Source organism: Cannabis sativa, chromosome 6, assembly GCF_029168945.1.
Source record: "Cannabis sativa cultivar Pink pepper isolate KNU-18-1 chromosome 6, ASM2916894v1, whole genome shotgun sequence".
In the NCBI taxonomy this organism is placed as follows: Eukaryota; Viridiplantae; Streptophyta; class Magnoliopsida; order Rosales; family Cannabaceae; genus Cannabis; species Cannabis sativa.
In genome coordinates, this window is record NC_083606.1 from 2,927,273 (window position 1) to 2,947,801 (window position 20,529).

Below are 20,529 nucleotides of genomic sequence, written 5' to 3' on the forward strand. Positions count from 1 at the left end.
TGAAGGCATGAACTTCTTTTGAGTTGTTTCCCGTGACCACTATGTCATCGACATAGACAAGGACTAACACAACATGCTTCGGTTGTTTCATCATAAAGAACGAAGAGTCAGCCTTTGAATTCTCAAATCCCCACTGTATAAGTGTCATTCTTAGTTGGTCATACCAAGCCCTCGGAGCTTGTTTCAACCCGTAGATTGACTTATGAAGCTTGCAAACATGGTGAGGTTTTTGAGGGTCTTCAAAACCCGGAGGTTGAACCATGTAAACATCTTCATCAAGAGTTTCGTTTAAGAAAGCGTTGTTGATGTCCACTTGTCTTACTTCCCAATCATATGCCACGGCTAAGGTGAGAACAACACGAACCGTGGCTGCTTTAACAACGGGACTAAAAGTCTCTCCAAAGTCCACACCGGGTCTTTGGTGGAACCCTTTAGCAACTAGGCGGGCCTTGAGTCGTTGGAAGCTTCGATCTGCATTATATTTGACTTTGAACACCCACTTACAGCCAACAATATTGTAAAGAGCTGAGAATGGAACCAAGGTCCAGGTCTTGTTTCGAATTAAGGCAAGAAACTCAGTTGACATAGCCTTGTTCCACCCCTCATGCTGAAGGGCAGCAGCCACTGAAGCAGGTTCAAGAAAATCAAGAGAGAATGTTGACTGACCAAGAAACGTTCGAGGTTTAAAAATACCCGCTTTGCCTCGAGTAATCATGGGATGTGTAGGCTGAATTGGTACAACAGTAGCCGTGGAACATGGCATGGAAATGCAACAAAGAAGAAAATATTTGATGAACAAAACAACGAAATAGGTGTTAAAAGGACTTTGGATTTTAAGGATTTAAATAAAACACTTACTTATTGGAAAATGACTGAGTATCAATTGACTCAATCTAATCACCCACAGGTAACTACCTACTCCTACTTAAATCACTCTATATTATTGTTTTTGCATAATATTTAAACAAGTTATTAATTTTAATTTATCTTTTGCAGCAATGCAATTGGATGTTATGCAAGATTTATAAAATGAAATCAAAGGAATTGAAGAATAAAATCGAAAACGAGTATAAAGAGCAAAACGCAAAAAGACAGAAATTAATGGAACCAAATAATGAACAAGGATATCAGAAGGAGGCCGTGACAGAAGAAGTAGTACGAACAGAGAATGAGGTTGTCGCAGAAGAACAAGAGCCAACCCTTGATGAGCCAATCTGTCAAAATAGGATCGCTGCAGCGACGCAAGACATTGATGAGCCAAAGCCGAAACCGAAAAAGCAACCGCCAAAGAATTCCCGTTATGATGTAGTATTGAAGGGTTTTTATGACCGACCATCAATTCGAAGCAAGACAACATGAACATTCCGCTGATAAAATTGGCAATTTATTAACAAAACAAAAGCTAACCAATCGCAATGAGAACAAGATTATAGAGAAGCAAAGGGAATGAAATTTAATGTAGTAGACGATCTTATTAATTTGTTTGTTTCTTTTAACTTTATTATTGTTATTGAAATGTAATCATTAAGAAATTAATCATTCATGCTGTTATTGTTTGTTACTTTTCATTCATGTAAATCAATAGAAAAAAGAATACAAAAATTTTCATTACAGAATAATAATGTAAATTACAATATCTCAAAGTATTATACTGTAATAATTTTTTGTTTTGTAACAGAAAAGGAAATTGAAACATAAGATTATATTACTTTTGTGACTCACAAACATTGGTACAAAAACATCATCATGTAAAATCCAATAACAAAATGGATTTGCCTTAATTTTGAGCTAATCATAATTAATTTGACCAAAACTATCAGCAAAGCAACAACATTCATTGGTTGCTTCTTAATTGGAAATGATCATTCAACAATGGCAGTAGTAGAAGTAGTAGTCCTCCTTTCCAGCAAGGACTCCAAAAAAGGTGAACATAATTTAGTGAGGGGTGGAAGATCATGACTTGATCCACTGAATATACTCTCCCACGGTCTCTCCGAGGGTCTCGAGGGAGCCGTTGCTTCCCACAACTCATCATCCTTGCTCTTCAACTCAAACTCAGGTAGCTCACCATACACAGATGCATATCCAAGTTTTCCTACTTTATACCAAAAATCATTAAATTAGTTATAGTAAAAACATGCTTTATAAACAGAGTAAAAGAAGCAAGGAATTAATGTCCACCTGTTTCCTCAATGGTAGCAACCAACTCTTGGCCTGCTTTGAATAAAACCAAGTCCTCCCCCCTTGGCCTGCAATTTATTATATCAAAACTTGTGTTACCAATCTTCACCAACACATTTATAATCAAAACTGAGATAAGAAGACAATAATAATAATAGTACCTTCCTTACAGACCAAGTAGCCACAGGAAGTGGATCTGTGACATTGAATAATAAGATTACCCCATCTCTTCCTTTAAGCACTGTTGTCTCATTATTACATGATTTCCCAACAACAAGAACTGCAAACATTGATGCATCAACACCACAAGCTACATCTACAGATGAAAACAAAAGCAACAATATTAAGTACCACACACACACAATACATAATTACATATTATCATTGGAGAGCTTGTATGACCAGGATACAGAGAGTTTCGACATATTACATACTGACAGCTGTGGTTGTGAACCTTCGGACACACTCACAAGATAGTCTGATTTTCCAGCAAACGATAGAGACCTAATTGGCTACAAATACACACACAACAAAAATAAATCCCAAATCTCAGGCCTTCCAACAAACAATCAAATAGGGAAGAGAGCAAAATGAACATTTACCTTTTGAATTTCTCCGAGTACAGCAACAAGGACGTTGTGTTCAGGGTCCCATAATGTGATCACAGTTTCTGCTGCAACTGCCAAAATAGAGCCATCAGCAGAAAATGCAGCAGCTGTCATTGCCTTCTTTCTGCAAATGATCAAATAAAATTGAGCCAGGTACGAACGTGTGAGGTTCATAAATGATTGTAGACAAGCTAAAATTTTTATTCAATGTATCAGATTCTCAAAACTTAAGACAAACAAGACTCCCAATTCCATCTTCAGGAAGCTTAACATCAGAAGTACACATTATAGCTCTCTGCTCTTAATGCAACCAATCAAGCAGAGTAATCAAATGCAAACTTGATACATAACTCTTTAAGCTTAATATCACACTACATATGGTATAATGGGATTAAACTCACTTAATTTGTCAAAGTCAGTAGTTCTATCTTTCATGTTGTTAGTTATAACAGTTGGCTTTTACACAAACTTAAAGAGAGCTCCACCAACATCTATAAATAGAAGTGTCTCTACTCTATGAAGGAATCTCCAATGCTCATACTTCAGATTTCAGAGTCAAGTTTTGAGAGAGAGAGAGTCCAAGATTATAGTGAGTGTGTGTGTGAAGAGATGTAGTGGGAGTATCACTCTTAAAGTGATTTCTCTCATTGTGAGATATTTTTTTTGTAATTGTTTATTGTGTTGAGTTGTATTTTTGGACATATGTCATTGTGTTTTACTATTCAATCAATAAAGATACATGATTTATTTATTCTGAGTTAAGTTTATTCTTGTCTAATTTCATCTAAGTTCTAGTTTTTGATTTTGTGATTAATTCTAGTAGTGTTTGTGTGTTCTTGAACATCACTACTGTTGTAACGAGGGGCGTTCCCACATTGAAGCGAGGTGGGGTAGTCGCCCCTCCTGAAAAAAAAAAAAATTGAGGATATATGTATATATTTTAGTTAGTCAAAATATTTATTTTTGATTAAAAGTGATATTTTTAAACATGATATAAGCTTTGGCATAATGATTAAGTTATATGACATACATAAGGGAGGTCATAGGATCAAATCCCAGCAAGAGGAGTACGCGGATCAAGCACAACAAATTCATGATCACCATCTACATACACAAGCAACAAAATATTTTTCCATATAAAAGGAGGCAGATAATATCATGGCCACAAACAATGAAGGGGGGCAGACAAAGCCATTGAACTCAAGCCAAACAAATTAATTAACAAGCCATTTTGAAATAAATCAATTAATTAAAGACTCTAACCAAACCCTAATATTTATATGTATACATTATAAAAATCACAATAAAATTTATGATTATAAAAAAAAAAGGGAAAAAAACAGAAAAATACAAAAAAGGAAAAAAAAATTACAAAAATACTTTGGGCCGGCCCATTAAACATTTATACAGTCCACATATAAATATTTACAAAAATACCACATGCACTAAGCCTTCAGCTGTACAGAGCGAACCATGAAGATGAAAATACGTGCTCGTTTCAAAACCGCAAAACAACCAAAATGAAACCAAAACGAGAAAAATACAACTATTAATTCTGGCAAAATCAACTGGAAAAGAAGACCTGCAATGATCTAAACTGAAAATGACGAAAAAAAAAAATCAGAAAAACTGTGAAGAAACTGAAATTACACATTTGTTTTCTGTTTTATTCGATCAAAACAACTCCCCCTAATATCGAAATCCAGATTCATGAAATGTAGATCTGTAACAAACAGATCTGGGGCTCCCACCAAATTCAAAACAATGTATGATGTAAAAATTTTTAAAAAAACCTCATGAATAATACATCTACGTTATATACAGTTACATTTTGATTGATTACTGGTTTTCAATATAAATATATTTTTTGAAAAATAAAATAAGAAGAGTAAAATCGAATTAAGGTACAACCAATTATGTATAAGTCTGTTTATTTTTTGTTTTGGTTGCCTTATAGTTGCATTATTGTTTTATGATAGTTTATATATTATGCAAGAATTTAATTTGATGGGGACTAAGAAATAGTAGTTATACATAGTAAGTTTTGTGCAAATAGTTGCATATTAATTTTATAGTTAAATAACATATGCAAGTAGCAAAACTATAATAAAACTACAAAACAACTGTATGCAAGTGCAAATAGTTGCCTTATAGTTGCATTATCGTTTTATGATAGTTTATATATTATGCAAGAATTTAATTTGATGGGGACTAAGAAATAGTAGTTATACACAGTAAGTTTTGTGCAAATAGTTGCATATTAATTTTATAGTGAAATAACATATGCAAGTAGCAAAACTATAATAAAACTACAAAACAACTGTATACAAACTAAAATACAGGAAACACTCTTTGAACATCAACATCCATGATAAATCTCATTGTTACCCATTGATGATATAAAAATGGACAGGAAATAACTAGATAAAAAACATATTAAAAAAAATACATACAGAAGGTGTAAAATTTCAAATATGGGAGAAAACCAAAAAGAAACCGAAAACAAACCTCGGTTCGAACTTCAGCACCAACATTAGCTTTTTTCCCAGAAACGTTGACAATGAAATCTCTGCATTATTTGTTGAGCAAACATACATAAGAAGCACAATGATTTCCTAAGATTGTGCCTAAAACCAGTGAAAATATTTTTCATTTCTCAGAACACTTTCCTTGACTTCGACTATTCTTTATTATTTGATTTTGTCTTCAGGTATTAGCTTTTGTTGTCTATACTCTTACTGGCTTTATTCTCTAAACAGTCGCTCCATATGTTATCAAGGTCCGTTTCTTCGTAAGAATATATAAGAAACTAGCTTTACAATTAAAAATTAAAAATAAAAAGACAAGAAGAATTGTTATGGAAAAAAATTAAAAATTAAAAACTGAAATAAAATTAAAAATTAAAAATTAAAAATTAAAAACTGAAATAAAATTAAAAATAAAAAGAAAAGAAGAAAAAAAGAGAGTGAAATGATGGATTGATTGATAGAAGTCAATCCTAGACCCCTCACGTGTAAGCAACAAGTGTGATGCATGAAAATGTGTGTGCAAAGTGGTAAAAGTGTAATAAAATAAACTTGATGAGTAAAAAAGTAACAATAACCATGTGAGGGTATTTCAGTAATAAAGAATGCATTTTGTATTTATGGTGTAAAAATTTCTAAAAAAAATTGTGACAAATTATAATAGTCACAAATAATTATATAAATTAAATATATTTTTACTTTTTAGTTACAATACTTATTATAATTAATACTGAATTAATAACAACTTATATTTAAACCAGTAAAAAGCTACGTGCGCGGCACGTATATTAAATTTTATGCTAGTTTTTTTTTTTATGTTATTTAAAATTGATACAATTAAAAATTAAGAAAAATATTATTAGTTATTAGGTGAGACTATTATTATGTGTATCTAAATATTATAGTTTATAAAGTTGTCAATTAAAAGTGAATACCGAATGCAATATATTAGTGTTTAAGAAAGCTTGATGATTTAAATATGTTCTTAAATTAATCCAAAAATAAACTAAAAATTGATGTTCCAATACTTAAAGAAACATTACTTAAATGGATGTAAGATAAAAAGAAAATTAAAAATCAATCTCTAAATTGTTGATAATTGAAGATAACATTTGTCTAAAAATTGAAGATAAGAAAACTAATGATACTCATTGGTGGATTTCAATCTTCATTTGCTTTGATAGAGACAATAGTGTAATTTTTGTATTTTGTACTTTTCATTCTAGTCTGGTCCGCATATAACTGGATTGTCCATCTTTTCATTCTAGCCGGGTCCACATATTTTTTTCACAATAACATGACAGCAGATAGACTCTTTGTATTGTCATCAATAATACTCATTAGATATATATATATATATATATATATAGATTCTTTGTATTGTGGAGCCAAGACAATGTTAGTTTTATTTAAATTTTATTCCTATAGTCCGATTTTCCTCCATCAATATTATTTGATTTAATGGGGTTTGCCTAAGAAATTTGAAAGTAACCCTTGAAAAGTTTTATTATCTTGTCCACCAGAGGCTGAATAACAGGATCCTGGATTTAGACATCATAACCAATAGTAGACATCATAAGTCCTATGAATTTGTAAAGTTTGATCAAGTAAATGATATTAAGGGGAAGAGACAATAGTAAACCATAAAGTGAACTTTATTGTCATGCTTTAACTTTAAAATATGAACAAATATATTAATTAATTACCAAAACATAAACTCAGCTATTCAAGAAAGTAAAATTAAGACAAAACTATTAAACTGAACATCCTATGAACTGAACAACTCATGCTGCCAAGACCTAAAATTATAACCTTTAAATTTTTATAACACGAGTTATCATATTTGCTTAATTAGTGTTTGATTGTGCAATGCAAATGAGCTACAGCCACAAAATCACAAATACATATCATCAAGTTCAGCAACAAACAAGATATGCAAGAGGGATTAATTCTATTAATTAACCAAGAGTTACAGACAGATTACAAGACACAAACCAAGAATGGTGATACACTTAGTTTGGGCAGAAAACACTTAGTTTGTCCTGAGTCTTTATTGATCAATCAGCAAGAACAGTACAACAATTTGAAGTACATGGAATCAAAAGTTTCGTTTACATCATATCTCACATGAGAGCTCTTGATCAAACACACAAGACACTCTTTTGCAACCCTCATAAACTCTCACTAATTCCTAATTTGTTTGTGCCTCAATCTTCTTGATCTAATCTGCTCTTGAACCAAGTGTATAGAAGCCTTATTTATTGGCTTTGGTCGACTGAGACAGCTTGACATAAGTTGTAGAAGACCGTTAAAGCGGTTATTCCTCAAAACACCATATCTTAAGAAATCCATTGGTTTGTGTATTTTGTACTCATTCATTGTTGGGCTTGGTATACAAACAAAACTTACACATTCCATTTTCTGAGCAGTCAAGTTCTCATAATGATTTCCTTGCAGCCATGTAACTCCATATTTACAAGCCCACTGGAACTCTTCACATACATTCTTCTCTACCCACTGACTGACTGCATGTAAAAAGTAAAGAAGTAAATACAACTTGTAAAACTTTATCCAAGAGAATGGAGAACAAAGAAACATACAATACAAGGGACATTAATGAACGAGAGTTGTGCAGTCCGAGTGAATACAGATTTGGTCCCTGGTTTATCCTGAATTCTAGTGAACTCCACCACATCTCCAAACACTTATCTTGAAACAGAGGCCAAGTCAAAAGCCCTGTTTCCAAAGAAGAATTGATTTCTAGCTCGCAAAACTGCCACCAACTCCCATCGTGAGCCTAACCGTAAAACATTCTCAAAAGGGCACTCTTTTACACATATGCATCTCTGATTCTTCACGATTATATTACTGTTTTCTTACCGTTTAACCTTGGATCGACTTCTCTATATAAGTCGTATCAGAATAACAAAAACTACATCCTTTTCAGCATCAAAAAAAATTCTTTCTTCCTTATGATTTTTCTCAGAGCAAAATTTAGGGTGTAATCGAGCGATAAAATTTGGTGCATAATATATCGTATACAAAACCTGTTTTATCCTGGAGACGCCGTGGTTGCTAGACTGTCGTGCGCACAAAAATTTGTTCGATATATTGAGTTAACTTTCTCTTGTAAAAGTCCAAGTAGTTCCCACAGTTATTGGACATAATTTGGATGAAATCCTGTCTACCTACAATGGAAGAAACGTGATTAGCTCCTTCTTTCTTGGCTCTGATTTTCCATGATTAAAGTCGTTGTTGCTTCAGTTGCCAATTATTATATTATACCTCATTTGCAGTATGGAGAGCTCTTGAATAGAAATTCTCAAGTTAAATGAAATATTAGAATGACACAATACTGCTTAAAGTATGTACTGACTAAGTTTGCTTCACATTGGGAATATTATATAAAAAAAAATAAAAAATTGTTTACAAATGTTTGTTAATTAAAAACATTCCGAAAAGCGAATTATTTTAAACTGTAATTGTATGTAACTAGTATCTTTTAAATAAGAGAAAAATCACCAAAGAAAATCACACAAGAAAAACAATGGAGATCAACACAAGGCTTCAAAAAACCTCTCCAATCTCTATTTTACAAGCAAATGAGTTGTTTGTCAAAAAAATCCTCTCAAGAAGCTCTTCCATTGGAGAAAATAATAATAATAATAATGGTTTATCAAATTTCAACACTGCAGCTACCATTCCTTTCAAGTGGGAATCTCGGCCTGGAATACCTAAAGATCTTCCTAAGGCGCCCTCTATTGAGCTCCATCGAGATCACCCACCTCCAATAATCGAGGCGAGGAGTGCTCGAGTAGTGTTGTCCTCGACAACGAGGGGTGGCGGTCGGGGTGGCCCTAGGAGATTGTGGAAGCTCCCCAACAAGACAAATGTGCTTAAGAAGTCAATGGTAAATAATAATAATAATAAGGTTGAAGCGACAACAAAGGAGGATCAGAATGAGCGGTCGTATTATTATTTAATGGATTATAATTATAAAAGTTCGATTTCAGGTGCTGAATTTGGTTCTTTTCCATCAATGGGTTCATTTTTAGATTATTCTTCGTCTTCACCTACTATGAACTCTAATTATTGTAACATTTTAATGAGGAAAAAGATTTCCAAGGTCAAAAATATGGCTTTGGGATGTATTAATGGGCTTTATTAGATTTAGTTAACAAAAAAAAATATTGTGTATTAAATAAATAAATAAATGTATTTTCTTACAAATAGTTATTTTGTTTTGTTAAGAAAGTGGTAATTACTATTTTGGATCTTGTGTTTTGCAAAAGTTATAAATTTGATCCTCTGTTTTGTTAAATGACAAAATGGACTCGGTATTTTTTTAAAATTGTACAAACAAGACTCTGAACTGATTTTTTGTCAAAATAAAACTTAATAATAATTTCATCTAAAAATGTTATGACAAACTTGGTTACATTTTCTTCGTGTTAAAATTTTCTTTAGTTATGTTAAAAAATAAAATTTTTGAAAATTAAACTCAAGGTTCTATTTTTACTATTTTTTAAAAATATAGGGTTCATAACGGTATGAAAGATTTGCTCATTATGAAAGAATACATTGAATAACCTCTCGAAGTGACACAGCACAGCACAAAAAGAATACATTTAAAAACATAAATCAAATGGCACAAAAAGTTCAAACACAGCTAAACCCACTATGAACACACATCTAAGCCAGTACCAAAACCATTAAAGGTGCAACCTACGATTTGCTTGTCATGAAAATCGAACAGATAATAACATTCTACTGAGTGAATCACTTATACATGCTTATAAAACCTAGTAGAACACTTCACCAAGAAAACGAAACTCTTATCTTAAAGCAAACCAGACCTGATAAGATTTAGATTTGTGAAACAAAAAACCTTATCATCAATTTATGCAAGCATACTTTGTCAGAAATATTCGTGCAAAGATTCAAATTTCGCATATAAAAAATAAAAAAAAAAAAAAGCAACAAACAAGATAAAAAGTTCAGAGAGAACATTATCAAAATCACAAAGAGAGATAGAACAATACTACACAGTCAGATCCGGGTACGATTTTGTACATGTCAAGTTTGGGGGCACGATTTTGTATATTTTAAAATTTAAAGATATAATTTAGTACAAGCATTAAACTTATTAATGATTTGGGCAAACTAAAAATCAGAATAATTAGTTCAACAATAGCAAATTATTGTTAAATAAACCAGAAACTATAGTAGTCTCAGTATGTGATTATACCTTTCTATTGAACAAAATTAGAGAACTCTCTGAAGAACTTGCTCTGTTTGAAATCGATAAAGCATAAAACAAAAGCATTATTATAAGTGAAAGATAATAGGTCAAGTAATAGATACAAATCAAAATCTGAAATGAAAGCTTAAATGAACAGAAAATACAATGCTAAGTAATCATGAGAACAGAAAATTATTATCAAATGAATTCAGAAATTGGAAAGATTACTAGAAAATCAAAGGAACTGATCTTACTAAAAATTAGAAGCAAAAACAATAGAAAATTCTAGAGAAGGCAACAAATATATATATTTAAATTTGTTGTGCCTGGGTAATGACCGAGTGTTTTTCTCTTTTCTTTTTTTTTTATTGTTTTAAAAAATTAAAAAAAAAAAAGATATTTTCTATGAAAAAGATAATTATATTTAAATTTAAACCTAATATATGTTAAGGAAAAAGAAACCTATTCCTAATCAAATGAGGGTTTTTGTCCTATATATATATAACTAACTAAGACATTAAATGAAAATGAAAGTGAAGACTGAAGACAGTGAAGAGTAGTACGTGGCTAATTACTTAATCACTGATATTAGCAAAGCAAGCTGGTTCTTTCTTCTACCAATCCAAATCACAACACACAACAAATTAACCAACCATCAATGGAGACTATGACTTCTGTTCCTGGGGTCATATTTTCCCCAAATGATCAAGAGCTTCTTCAATTTTATTTGACTAATAAGAATTTGAACCCTCATTTACTCCCACTTAATCACATTCAACAACTTCATTCGATTAATGACTTTCATCCAGATGAGTTAACAGCCTTATATCCGCCCATCAACCAAAATGAGTGGTACTTTTATTATCCCAATAATAATAATAATAATAATAATAATAATAAAAAGAGGTCGACTCGAAAAGCTAAAGGTGGAACATGGCATGGAAATGCAACAAAGAAGAAAATATTTGATGAACAAAACAACGAAATAGGTGTTAAAAGGACTTTGGATTTCAAGGACCTAAATAAAACACTTACTTATTGGAAAATGACTGAGTATCAATTGACTCAATCTAATCACCCACAGGTAACTACCTACTCCTACTTAAATCACTCTATATTATTGTTTTTGCATAATATTTAAACAAGTTATTAATTTTAATTTATCTTTTGCAGCAATGCCATTGGATGTTATGCAAGATTTATAAAATGAAATCAAAGGAATTGAAGAATAAAATCGAAAACGAGTATAAAGAGCAAAACGCAAAAAGACAGAAATTAATGGAACCAAATAATGAACAAGGATATCAGAAGGAAGCCGTGACAGAAGAAGCAGTACGAACAGAGAATGAGGTTGTCGTAGAAGAACAAGAGCCAACCCTTGATGAGCCAATCTGTCAAAATAAGATCGGCTATGACGACGCAAGACATTGATGAGCCAAAGCCGAAACCGAAAAAGCAACCGCCAAAGAATTCCCGTTATGATGTAGTATTGAAGGGTTTTTATGACCGACCATCAATTCGAAGCAAGACAACAAGAACATTCCGCTGATAAAATTGGCAATTTATTAACAAAACAAAAGCTAACCAATCGCAATGGGAACAAGATTATAGAGAAGCAAAGGGAATGAAATTTAATGTAGTAGACGATCTTATTAATTTGTTTGTTTCTTTTAACTTTATTATTGTTATTGAAATGTAATCAGTAAGAAATTAATCATTCATGCTGTTATTGTTTGTTACTTTTCATCCATGTAAATCAATAGGAAAAAGAATACAAAAATTGTCATTACAGAATAATAATGTAAATTACAATATCTCAAAGTATTATCTCTACTGTAATAATTTTTTGTTTTGTAACAGAAAAGGAAATTGAAACATAAGATTATATTACTTTTGTGACTCACAAACATTGGTACAAAAACATCATCATGTAAAATCCAATAACAAAATGGATTTGCCTTAATTTTGAGCTAATCATAATTAATTTGACCAAAACTATCAGCAAAGCAACAACATTCATTGGTTGCTTCTTAATTGGAAATGATCATTCAACAATGGCAGTAGTAGAAGTAGTAGTCCTCCTTTCCAGCAAAGACTCCAAAAAAGGTGAACATAATTTAGTGAGGGGTGGAAGATCATGACTTGATCCACTGAATATACTCTCCCACGGTCTCTCCGAGGGTCTCGAGGGAGCCGTTGCTTCCCACAACTCATCATCCTTGCTCTTCAACTCAAACTCGGGTAGCTCACCATACACAGATGCATATCCAAGTTGTTCTACTTTATACCAAAAATCATTAAATTAGTTAAAAATCATTAAATCTTCTAGTAAAAACATGTTTTATAAAACAGAGTAGAAAGAAGCAAGGAATTAATGTCCACCTGTTTCCTCAATGGTAGCAAGGTTTTGTTGTCCAGTTAGGCTAAGTTCATGTGTTTCGCTACTCTGCGGGTCAAATACAACAAATTCGTGATCACCATCTACATACACAAGCAACTCTTGAGATGATGGCTTGCCTGCTTTGAATATATTTTTAGTTTGATTATTTGCTTGAATAAAACCAAGTCCTCCCCCCTTGGCCTGCAATTTATTATATCAAAACTTGTGTTACCAATCTTCACCAACACAATTATAATCAAAACTGAGATAAGAAGACAATAATAATAGTACCTTCCTTACAGACCAAGTAGCCACAGGAAGTGGATCTGTGACATTGAATAATAAGATTACCCCATCTCTTCCTTTAAGTACTGTTGTCTCATTATTACACGATTTACTAACAACAAGAACTGCAAACATTGATGCATCAACAGCACAAGCTACATCTACAGAAAAAAAAAACCAAAAACAACAATATTAATTACCACACACACAATACATATTATCATTGGAGAGCTTGTGTCCGTACCTTCTACTTGAAGCTTGTATGACCAGGATACAGAGAGTTTCGACATACTACATACTGACAGCTGTGGTTGTGAACCTTCGGACACACTCACAAGATAGTCTGATTTTCCAGCAAACGATAGAGACCTAATTGGCTGCAAATACAGATACAAATACACACAACAATATAAACATGTGGTGGTTGGAAATTTTGCAAGCATGCCCCAAATTTCAGACCTTCCAACAAACAATCAAATGGCAAAGAGAGCAAAATGAAAATTTACCTTCTGAATTTCTCCGAGTACAGCAACAAGGACATTGTGTTCAGGGTCCCATAATGTGATAACAGTTTCTGCTGCAACCGCCAAAACAGAGCCATCAGCAGAAAATGCAGCAGCTGTCATTGGCTTCTTTCTGCAAATGACCAAATAAAGAGTTTAAACTAAAACCTAGGACCAGAAAAAGGCATTACTACAAACAAAGTGATGGAACTGGACAAATTTTTCAATAATTACTTCAGTCTACAGCACAAAGGACAGAAGGGAAGAATTCACTATCTATAAATAAAGCAAAGAAAGAGCATACTTGTAGGAACCCACAGAGTGACACAGCCAACCAGAATTCTTAACTGTCTCACCAATATTCTTCTTAATCTCATCATGAGAAACCCATATCTGCAACATCACAAAATTAAATTGTATCATGCTAGAAGGTTCTCATTAAAAAAAATGCAACATTTCAAAACATACCTTGAAGTCGCCACCATTTGATGTGCTAACAGCCATTCGGCGACTAGGATGGAAAGCAACTGAAGAGACACCAGCATCCCTGTAAAACAAGATGTGCATATATTTTACATATAAATAAGAAATTAAACATTTACAATGAAATAAACTTTTCATATGCAATATAATCAGAATCATAAAGTTGAGCCAGGTACGAACCTGTGAGGTTCATAAACGATTGTGGACAAGCTAAAATTTTTATTCAATGAATCAGATTCCCAAAACTTAAGACAAACAAGACTCCCAATTCCATCTTCAGGAAGCTTAACATCAGAAGTACACACTGTAGAACCATCTTTGGAAATAGCCACTCGAGTTACTCCCATCTGCAACCCCAACAAAAAGTTAATCAAACAAACGATAATATGACTAGCTAGAAAAGCAATTAAGCAAATCAACAACTTACAGTCACTTCATCTACAGGTTGATGATTTCTCTCACAGACTTGAATCTGAAATAAATCAAAACTGACAATAAGTCTTATGCATTGCCTGTGACCGACAATCAATCATATGTAAGGCACCTAAATTTCCTGGATATAATAAAGCACCAAATTCTATTATTCATTAACAGTAATGCTTTTGTTCTTTTTTAATTAAAATAAATACAGGCTAAGAAACAAATTGGGGTTATGCATGAGTCACCCTAACCATTACAAACCAAGAAAAATGAAGATCCTTCATTAGCGATAATTGACATTTATTAATTGAAATATCACACAAAAATAGATTGGGCTCACCTCAGAAACTTCACGGTCTTCAAGCAAGCTGTACAATTGAACGCAATAGTTCTCTGCTCTTAATGCAACCAATCCAGCAGAGTAATCAAATGCAAAATTGCTACATAAACTCTCATTTATCTCGGGATGTGAGACGGGAAGCTGGAAAACACAAAAGACAACTCCTAAGCTTAATATCATACTTAGTTCTCAACAATAAATTCAGTAAAAAAAATGTAAAATGAAAGGGAAAAGCGTGTGCACTTAGTGAGAAGAAACAATCGTAATTCCTTTCTCCACACCTTAAATCCCAATCCGATTCATTGGTGTGCCCATGAACCCACTCGTATTATCAAAGCCAATCCCAGCATCATGACCCCAAATTCTGGGCGACATGGTCTCATTGGGACAAATGGGGTGCTAGGATTCCCATTTCATTTCTCTTCTATGACAATATTGGCTCTCAGGTCAAAGCTCCAGAAAAAGAAGGCACCATTTTCTTACAGGTTATCTTCTTCTTTTAAATTATTATTGTTACTCAATGGATTTTTTTGAAGAGGTTCATGCTAAGAAAATTGAGGGAATTTCTTATCACAAAAGATGAAATTCTTGAAGTTGGTATTTCATTAGGTGTTCCTCATTTTTTTCTAGGCCTATATGTGGACATTACAGGAATCGTAAAAGGAAAGGTCTATTTGATTTACCATAACTATTTTGAAATTATAAGAATACTATAATATTAAATCTTTGTATTTGTTATCAAAAATTTTATACTTTGTTGTACTTTTGTTATTGTGAAGATCAACATTTCTTATTGGGTGCATCATTTTCTGGTCGAAGCACTGGTACTGACGGTCAGAGGGATGCTCTTGGAAAAGTTTCCACAAGTTTTTATTTTACAGCCTCATTTATAGTACTGAAATGTATCAACACAAGTTCTTGGCCACGTGAGTTTCAACCTTCAACCTTCAATTTTAATTGAAAATTGTAATTTCAAGGTTTTACAAATGGTTCTCAAAGGTACATTGAACTGATTTTTCCTTTTGAAAGATTACTGAATAATGCTTATCAATAAGGTAATTTTTTAATAGAGTACTCATATGTGAATTTAGATTATGGTCGGAATATATATCATATCTATCCACTGGAAAAAATAGAGGGAAAGGAAAGAGGTTTAATACAATTTCACAGATGAAGTTGCAAGGTGATAAAATTAGAAGAAAGGGGATCTCTCTTTAGCTATTGAGGTATGTCATTAATTATTTAATATAATTGTTGTTTGTTTTCTATATATATTGAGATACAAAGCTCTCTCACTATATGTTGGTATTTTTAATTAGAGTAAATAGTATGCCTTCCTCTAAGCTTTGACATAATAACATGTTCATGTTGCTTGGTTGTAATGTATATAGAATACGATTACTTTATTATATAACTTATTGTTTCTATGCTTTTTCTTTCTCTATAATCTACATAGATTAGATATTATTTTTACCATGTTCAATTTCTTTCTTTTTTATTTTTTATTTAATTGATGTGTAATTTTACTGATTTTTCTAATAATTGAGAATAGTTATTTCTAATCATTTTACTGCATTTTATTCTTATTCATTTTATACACTAAATATTTTTTTTGACATCTTCTTCAGGTGAAGTGGAGTGAAGTTTCAACTCCCTAAAGATACACTTGATATTGTGTTGATGTCAATGACTTACATTAACTTTCCTTTTGATTTGTTTCTTCCAAAAAGAAATCTTTTTGGTCGTAGACATGCTTTTTGGATAGATTTTATGTATAATGATAGTGATGATAAAATTTAGTTCTTGTTTGTTATGTTTAGTGTATCTTTGTAGTTTAACATATTTGCATAAAGAAACATGTCATGGTATTTGATTTAAAGGAATGATGTTAGTGGGAATATTCTTTATTTTTGTGTACAAATTAAGGTATATGCCATTCCCAACCAAAGAAGAAGAAGATGCAGTAGTCATCTTATTGGTTTGGATTGGATTGTTTCTGTCTGAGCTTTGGTTCACTCTTTATTGGCTTGTCACACTTGTGGTTCGATGGAATCCCGTATATCGTCACACTTTCAAAGACAGGCTAATTCACAAGTCAGCATATTATTATCCATATCTCTATCATGTATGTATAGTATATATTCTAATAGTAATATATAATTTGTAATTAAATAGCAGGTATGGGGAGAAGGATTTGCCGGGGGTGGACATATTTGTGTGCACAGCTGACCCAAAAGCAGAGCCACCGTTGATGGTGGTGAACACGGTGTTGTCAGTGATGGCTTATGACTACCCTCCACACAAGCTTAGCGTGTACCTTTCTGACGATGGTGCTTCGGAGTTGACATTTTATGCTCTGTTAGAGGCCTCTGAATTCTCAAAGAAATGGCTTCCTTTCTGTAACAAGTTCAAAATAGAACCCAGATCTCTTGAGGCTTATTTGACCAACAATGAAGCTTCTCAACCACTCGATGATCATCATGGTCAATGGACCTCCATCAAGGTATATTATATTTATATGTGAAGCAACTCTCCTCTTCTACATAGTGGTTTTATGGGTTTGCATTATACTATTCTATGTTGTGCAATTTTCATTGCCTTTAATTATTTTTATTGAAATTTCAATTTGTTAATCTTTGTACCATTTTTTTTATGTTTTAAAAGATATATGGCTTTTTAAATTCTCATGTATTTTTAGAGTCAAGTTATAGTTCTCTCTGAGACATATTATAATAAATCTAATATGCACACTAATTAAAACAGAGATCCCTTTTGTCTTAATATCAAATCAAAACAAAACAGAGATACCTAATCAAAACAGCGAGTAGTTATATTTTTATTTGAAGATTAATTAGGTTATATGTGAAAAAAAATCATGTATTTTTTTCATTTTTATAGAGATTATATGAAGACATGAAGACAAGAATTAAAAGTGCTACAAAAGTTGGCAAAATTTCAGAAATGTTACGAAGAACACACAAGGGGTTTCTTGAGTGGGACTCGGTTTCAAGGCATTACCATTTACCTATTCATACATATTAATTAATATCCTACTACCATTATAATTCTGATGGTATTAATGCTCTACTTACTAAAAGTAGAAATTAGGATCTTGATCATTAAATCCTGTAAAAGTAACCATCTGTGATTAAGGTTAAATAACAAGTAACTATATTATGTATGTAAGAATGCTCATTCTTTTCCCATGCATATATGCTTTGTACGTATTATTATCGATGGAACATGGAAGAGATCCCAAGGCTGTGGACATTGATGGGCATGCTTTGCCAACTTTGGTATATTTGGCACGTGAAAAGAGACCCCAATACCACCACAACTTCAAAGTAGGGGCGATGAACTCACTGGTTTTAAGCTTTTCTTTGGCTGAATACTTTTTTTATAGCTATCTAAGAAAGAAAACTTAAAAGCTAAGAGCATGTTTGGTATTGTTTTCTGTTTTTTGTTTTCAAAAAATTATTTTTAGAAATGAGAACAAAAAATAGTTTTTGAAGTTTTTAAAAATAAGTCATGTTTGATTAGTGTTTTTTAAAAACAATATTGACCAAAAGTGAATTGGTTTTTAAAACAGAAAACAACATTTTGTTGTTTTCAAAATTCTTGTTTTTTGTAACTTTGTTTTCTGAAAACTGTTTTTAAAAAACAATGCCAAACAAACCAAATTGTTTTCAAAAAATAGTTTTACGTTTTTAAAAATAAAAAACAGTTTTTTAGTTATGATGTCAAACATGCACTAATCTTTTTGTGTCCTACTAGATAAGAGTATCGGCCCAAATCAGCAATGCTCTGATAATTCTCAACGTGGACTGTGACATGTATTCGAACTACTTAGAATCAGTGAGAGATGCAATGTACTTCTTTTTGGATAAAGAAAAGGGTCATGAGATTGCATATGTTCAGTTTCCACAAGCATTTGAGAATCTCACAGAGAATGATATTTACAGCAGTTCCTTGAGACTTACAATGGAGGTAAATTTGCCCATAGCCAGAGATTTTTGAGCACCATTTTCTTTAATTTGATTTGATAAGACCAAACCAATGCATGTATATGATGATCCCAAGGTTGATCTTCGAGGATTTGACTCTAATGGAGGGCCTTGCTATATTGGCACCGGGTGCTTTCATAGAAGGGAATCTCTGTCTGGTAAGAAATACAATGAGGCAAGTAATAAAGTATACTCGAATGGAAAAGAAAGAATGAAGATAAGGGAATTAGTGCAGAAGATAAGCATTTTACTATGAGTTCAAAGTACAATCAATACACCATTCAAGCAGCTGAACCAATGGAAGAGTAGGGAGAAGTTTCACTATACTCTTTTTAGTTTTTCAAATAATATTCCATATATTAAGACTTTTTTAATAATTTTTTCTTCTATTTTAAGATCGAACATTTTCTTTAATTTTAGTTACATAATGTTTGTTTTAAATTTTGCAAAACTTATATCTTGTTCCTCTAAATTCTCTATAAGTAAATAATAAGTATTATTTTGTTATGACTTAAATATACCCAATTATATTTTACTAATCAAATATGATAGCACACATATTACTTTAATAAAACAAATCATTCACATGATCATACATTTAGATACAATTTAAACAAAACAACAAAGAACTAAACTCTAAATAAGACTAATATTTACGTGCCTCGGCACGTAACTTCTAACTAGTATATATATATATATGCATTTTTCAAAAAAAAAAAAAAATCATCAAGAATTACATTTCCCATTTGGACTTATTAATTATGATGTTATATACATATATAAGGGGTTTTTTACATTATATATTAAAATTTTTAATTTTTTCTTTTTTATTGTGGGGTGAATTTTTTTTTTAAAAATACTGTGTTTTTTTTTCTTAGAAAAAATGTTTGGGTAAGTTTCATACCTTGTGTCTTGTGTTAAGTTTCCATTGTTGTTCTACGGTTGTTTTTTAGTTGTTCTATTGTTGTGTTCTTAATTGTTCTGTTTCGGTGGTTTTAAATATTTATAAAAAGATAGCATTTTTGTAAAAAAATTCGTGTAACAGTAAAATTATAAACTTTTATCTAAAATCACTATTTTTTTTTTTATAAAAACTCCTATATAAAGGACACAAATGACAACTTGAGATCTAATTCTTACATTATGATTATAATTTAATAATTTATTGATTAAACATGTTTTGCATCCCATTGAATTAATCGTGTGGTAGGCATTGTAAGACTAGTCAAAAATATTGTAAAATTATTGTTCGAAAGCTTTGCAGTAATTGGTCATAGTAACAAACTTTTTTGTAAATATTTTCATTCTTTTGTTAGTAAATTTTGAATTGATAAGTAAATAAAATAACTTTAATAAATTTTTGTTGGTAGTGTCAAAATGTTAAAAATTAAATTTTATAATCAAACAAAGAGTAGATAAAAATAAAAGCGAATATATAAGTTTTTAGAACAATATAATAAAAGTATTGATAGCACTTAAATCTATAATATTTGATGATATAAATATAAATATGGGTGACTATTCAATGGTTACATTTTTATTGTAACCATATAGTTAC

General features: G+C 31.7%; 4 protein-coding genes and 1 long non-coding RNA gene across 6 annotated transcripts; 2 read left to right on the forward strand and 3 right to left on the reverse strand.

Moving 5' to 3' along the window:
• Window positions 1-1,683: 1,683 nt before the first annotated feature.
• Window positions 1,684-3,193, reverse strand: LOC115725535 (uncharacterized). Its single transcript, XM_061116861.1, has 4 exons — window positions 2,784-3,193; window positions 2,616-2,693; window positions 2,343-2,497; window positions 1,684-2,249 (listed from the first exon to the last, which is right to left on the reverse strand). The coding sequence occupies exons 1-3, from the start codon at window positions 2,961-2,963 to the stop codon at window positions 2,492-2,494; spliced, it is 264 nt and encodes an 87-aa protein (XP_060972844.1). The 5' UTR covers window positions 2,964-3,193; the 3' UTR covers window positions 1,684-2,249; window positions 2,343-2,491.
• Window positions 3,194-7,246: 4,053 nt separating this feature from the next.
• LOC115708961 (uncharacterized) lies at window positions 7,247-8,355 on the reverse strand. Its single transcript, XR_009688189.1, has 2 exons — window positions 7,915-8,355; window positions 7,247-7,835 (listed from the first exon to the last, which is right to left on the reverse strand). It is a non-coding gene; the product is annotated as an uncharacterized LOC115708961 (long non-coding RNA).
• Window positions 8,356-11,214: 2,859 nt separating this feature from the next.
• LOC133038988 (NAC transcription factor 29-like) lies at window positions 11,215-11,987 on the forward strand. The gene is made up of 2 exons (XM_061117721.1): window positions 11,215-11,640; window positions 11,730-11,987. The coding sequence occupies exons 1-2, from the start codon at window positions 11,215-11,217 to the stop codon at window positions 11,985-11,987; spliced, it is 684 nt and encodes a 227-aa protein (XP_060973704.1).
• Window positions 11,988-12,319: 332 nt separating this feature from the next.
• Window positions 12,320-15,388, reverse strand: LOC133038700 (uncharacterized). Of its 2 annotated transcripts, none has more exons than XM_061116863.1 (11): window positions 15,249-15,388; window positions 14,968-15,108; window positions 14,635-14,679; window positions 14,388-14,554; window positions 14,193-14,271; window positions 14,029-14,117; window positions 13,728-13,857; window positions 13,466-13,598; window positions 13,228-13,382; window positions 12,939-13,137; window positions 12,320-12,833 (listed from the first exon to the last, which is right to left on the reverse strand). In XM_061116863.1, the coding sequence occupies exons 4-11, from the start codon at window positions 14,552-14,554 to the stop codon at window positions 12,601-12,603; spliced, it is 1,185 nt and encodes a 394-aa protein (XP_060972846.1). In that variant the 5' UTR covers window positions 14,635-14,679; window positions 14,968-15,108; window positions 15,249-15,388; the 3' UTR covers window positions 12,320-12,600. The 2 variants fall into 2 exon arrangements, with proteins under 2 accessions (XP_060972846.1, XP_060972845.1); XM_061116862.1 differs by having other exon boundaries at window positions 12,320-12,836.
• Window positions 15,313-19,481, forward strand: LOC133038701 (cellulose synthase-like protein E6). The gene is made up of 9 exons (XM_061116864.1): window positions 15,313-15,452; window positions 15,747-15,966; window positions 16,059-16,193; window positions 16,596-17,061; window positions 17,146-17,470; window positions 17,866-17,994; window positions 18,192-18,332; window positions 18,742-18,954; window positions 19,048-19,481. Exons 4-9 carry the CDS (start codon window positions 16,850-16,852, stop codon window positions 19,225-19,227), a joined length of 1,200 nt encoding a protein of 399 aa, XP_060972847.1. The 5' UTR covers window positions 15,313-15,452; window positions 15,747-15,966; window positions 16,059-16,193; window positions 16,596-16,849; the 3' UTR covers window positions 19,228-19,481.
• The last annotated feature ends 1,048 nt before the right edge of the window (window positions 19,482-20,529 follow it).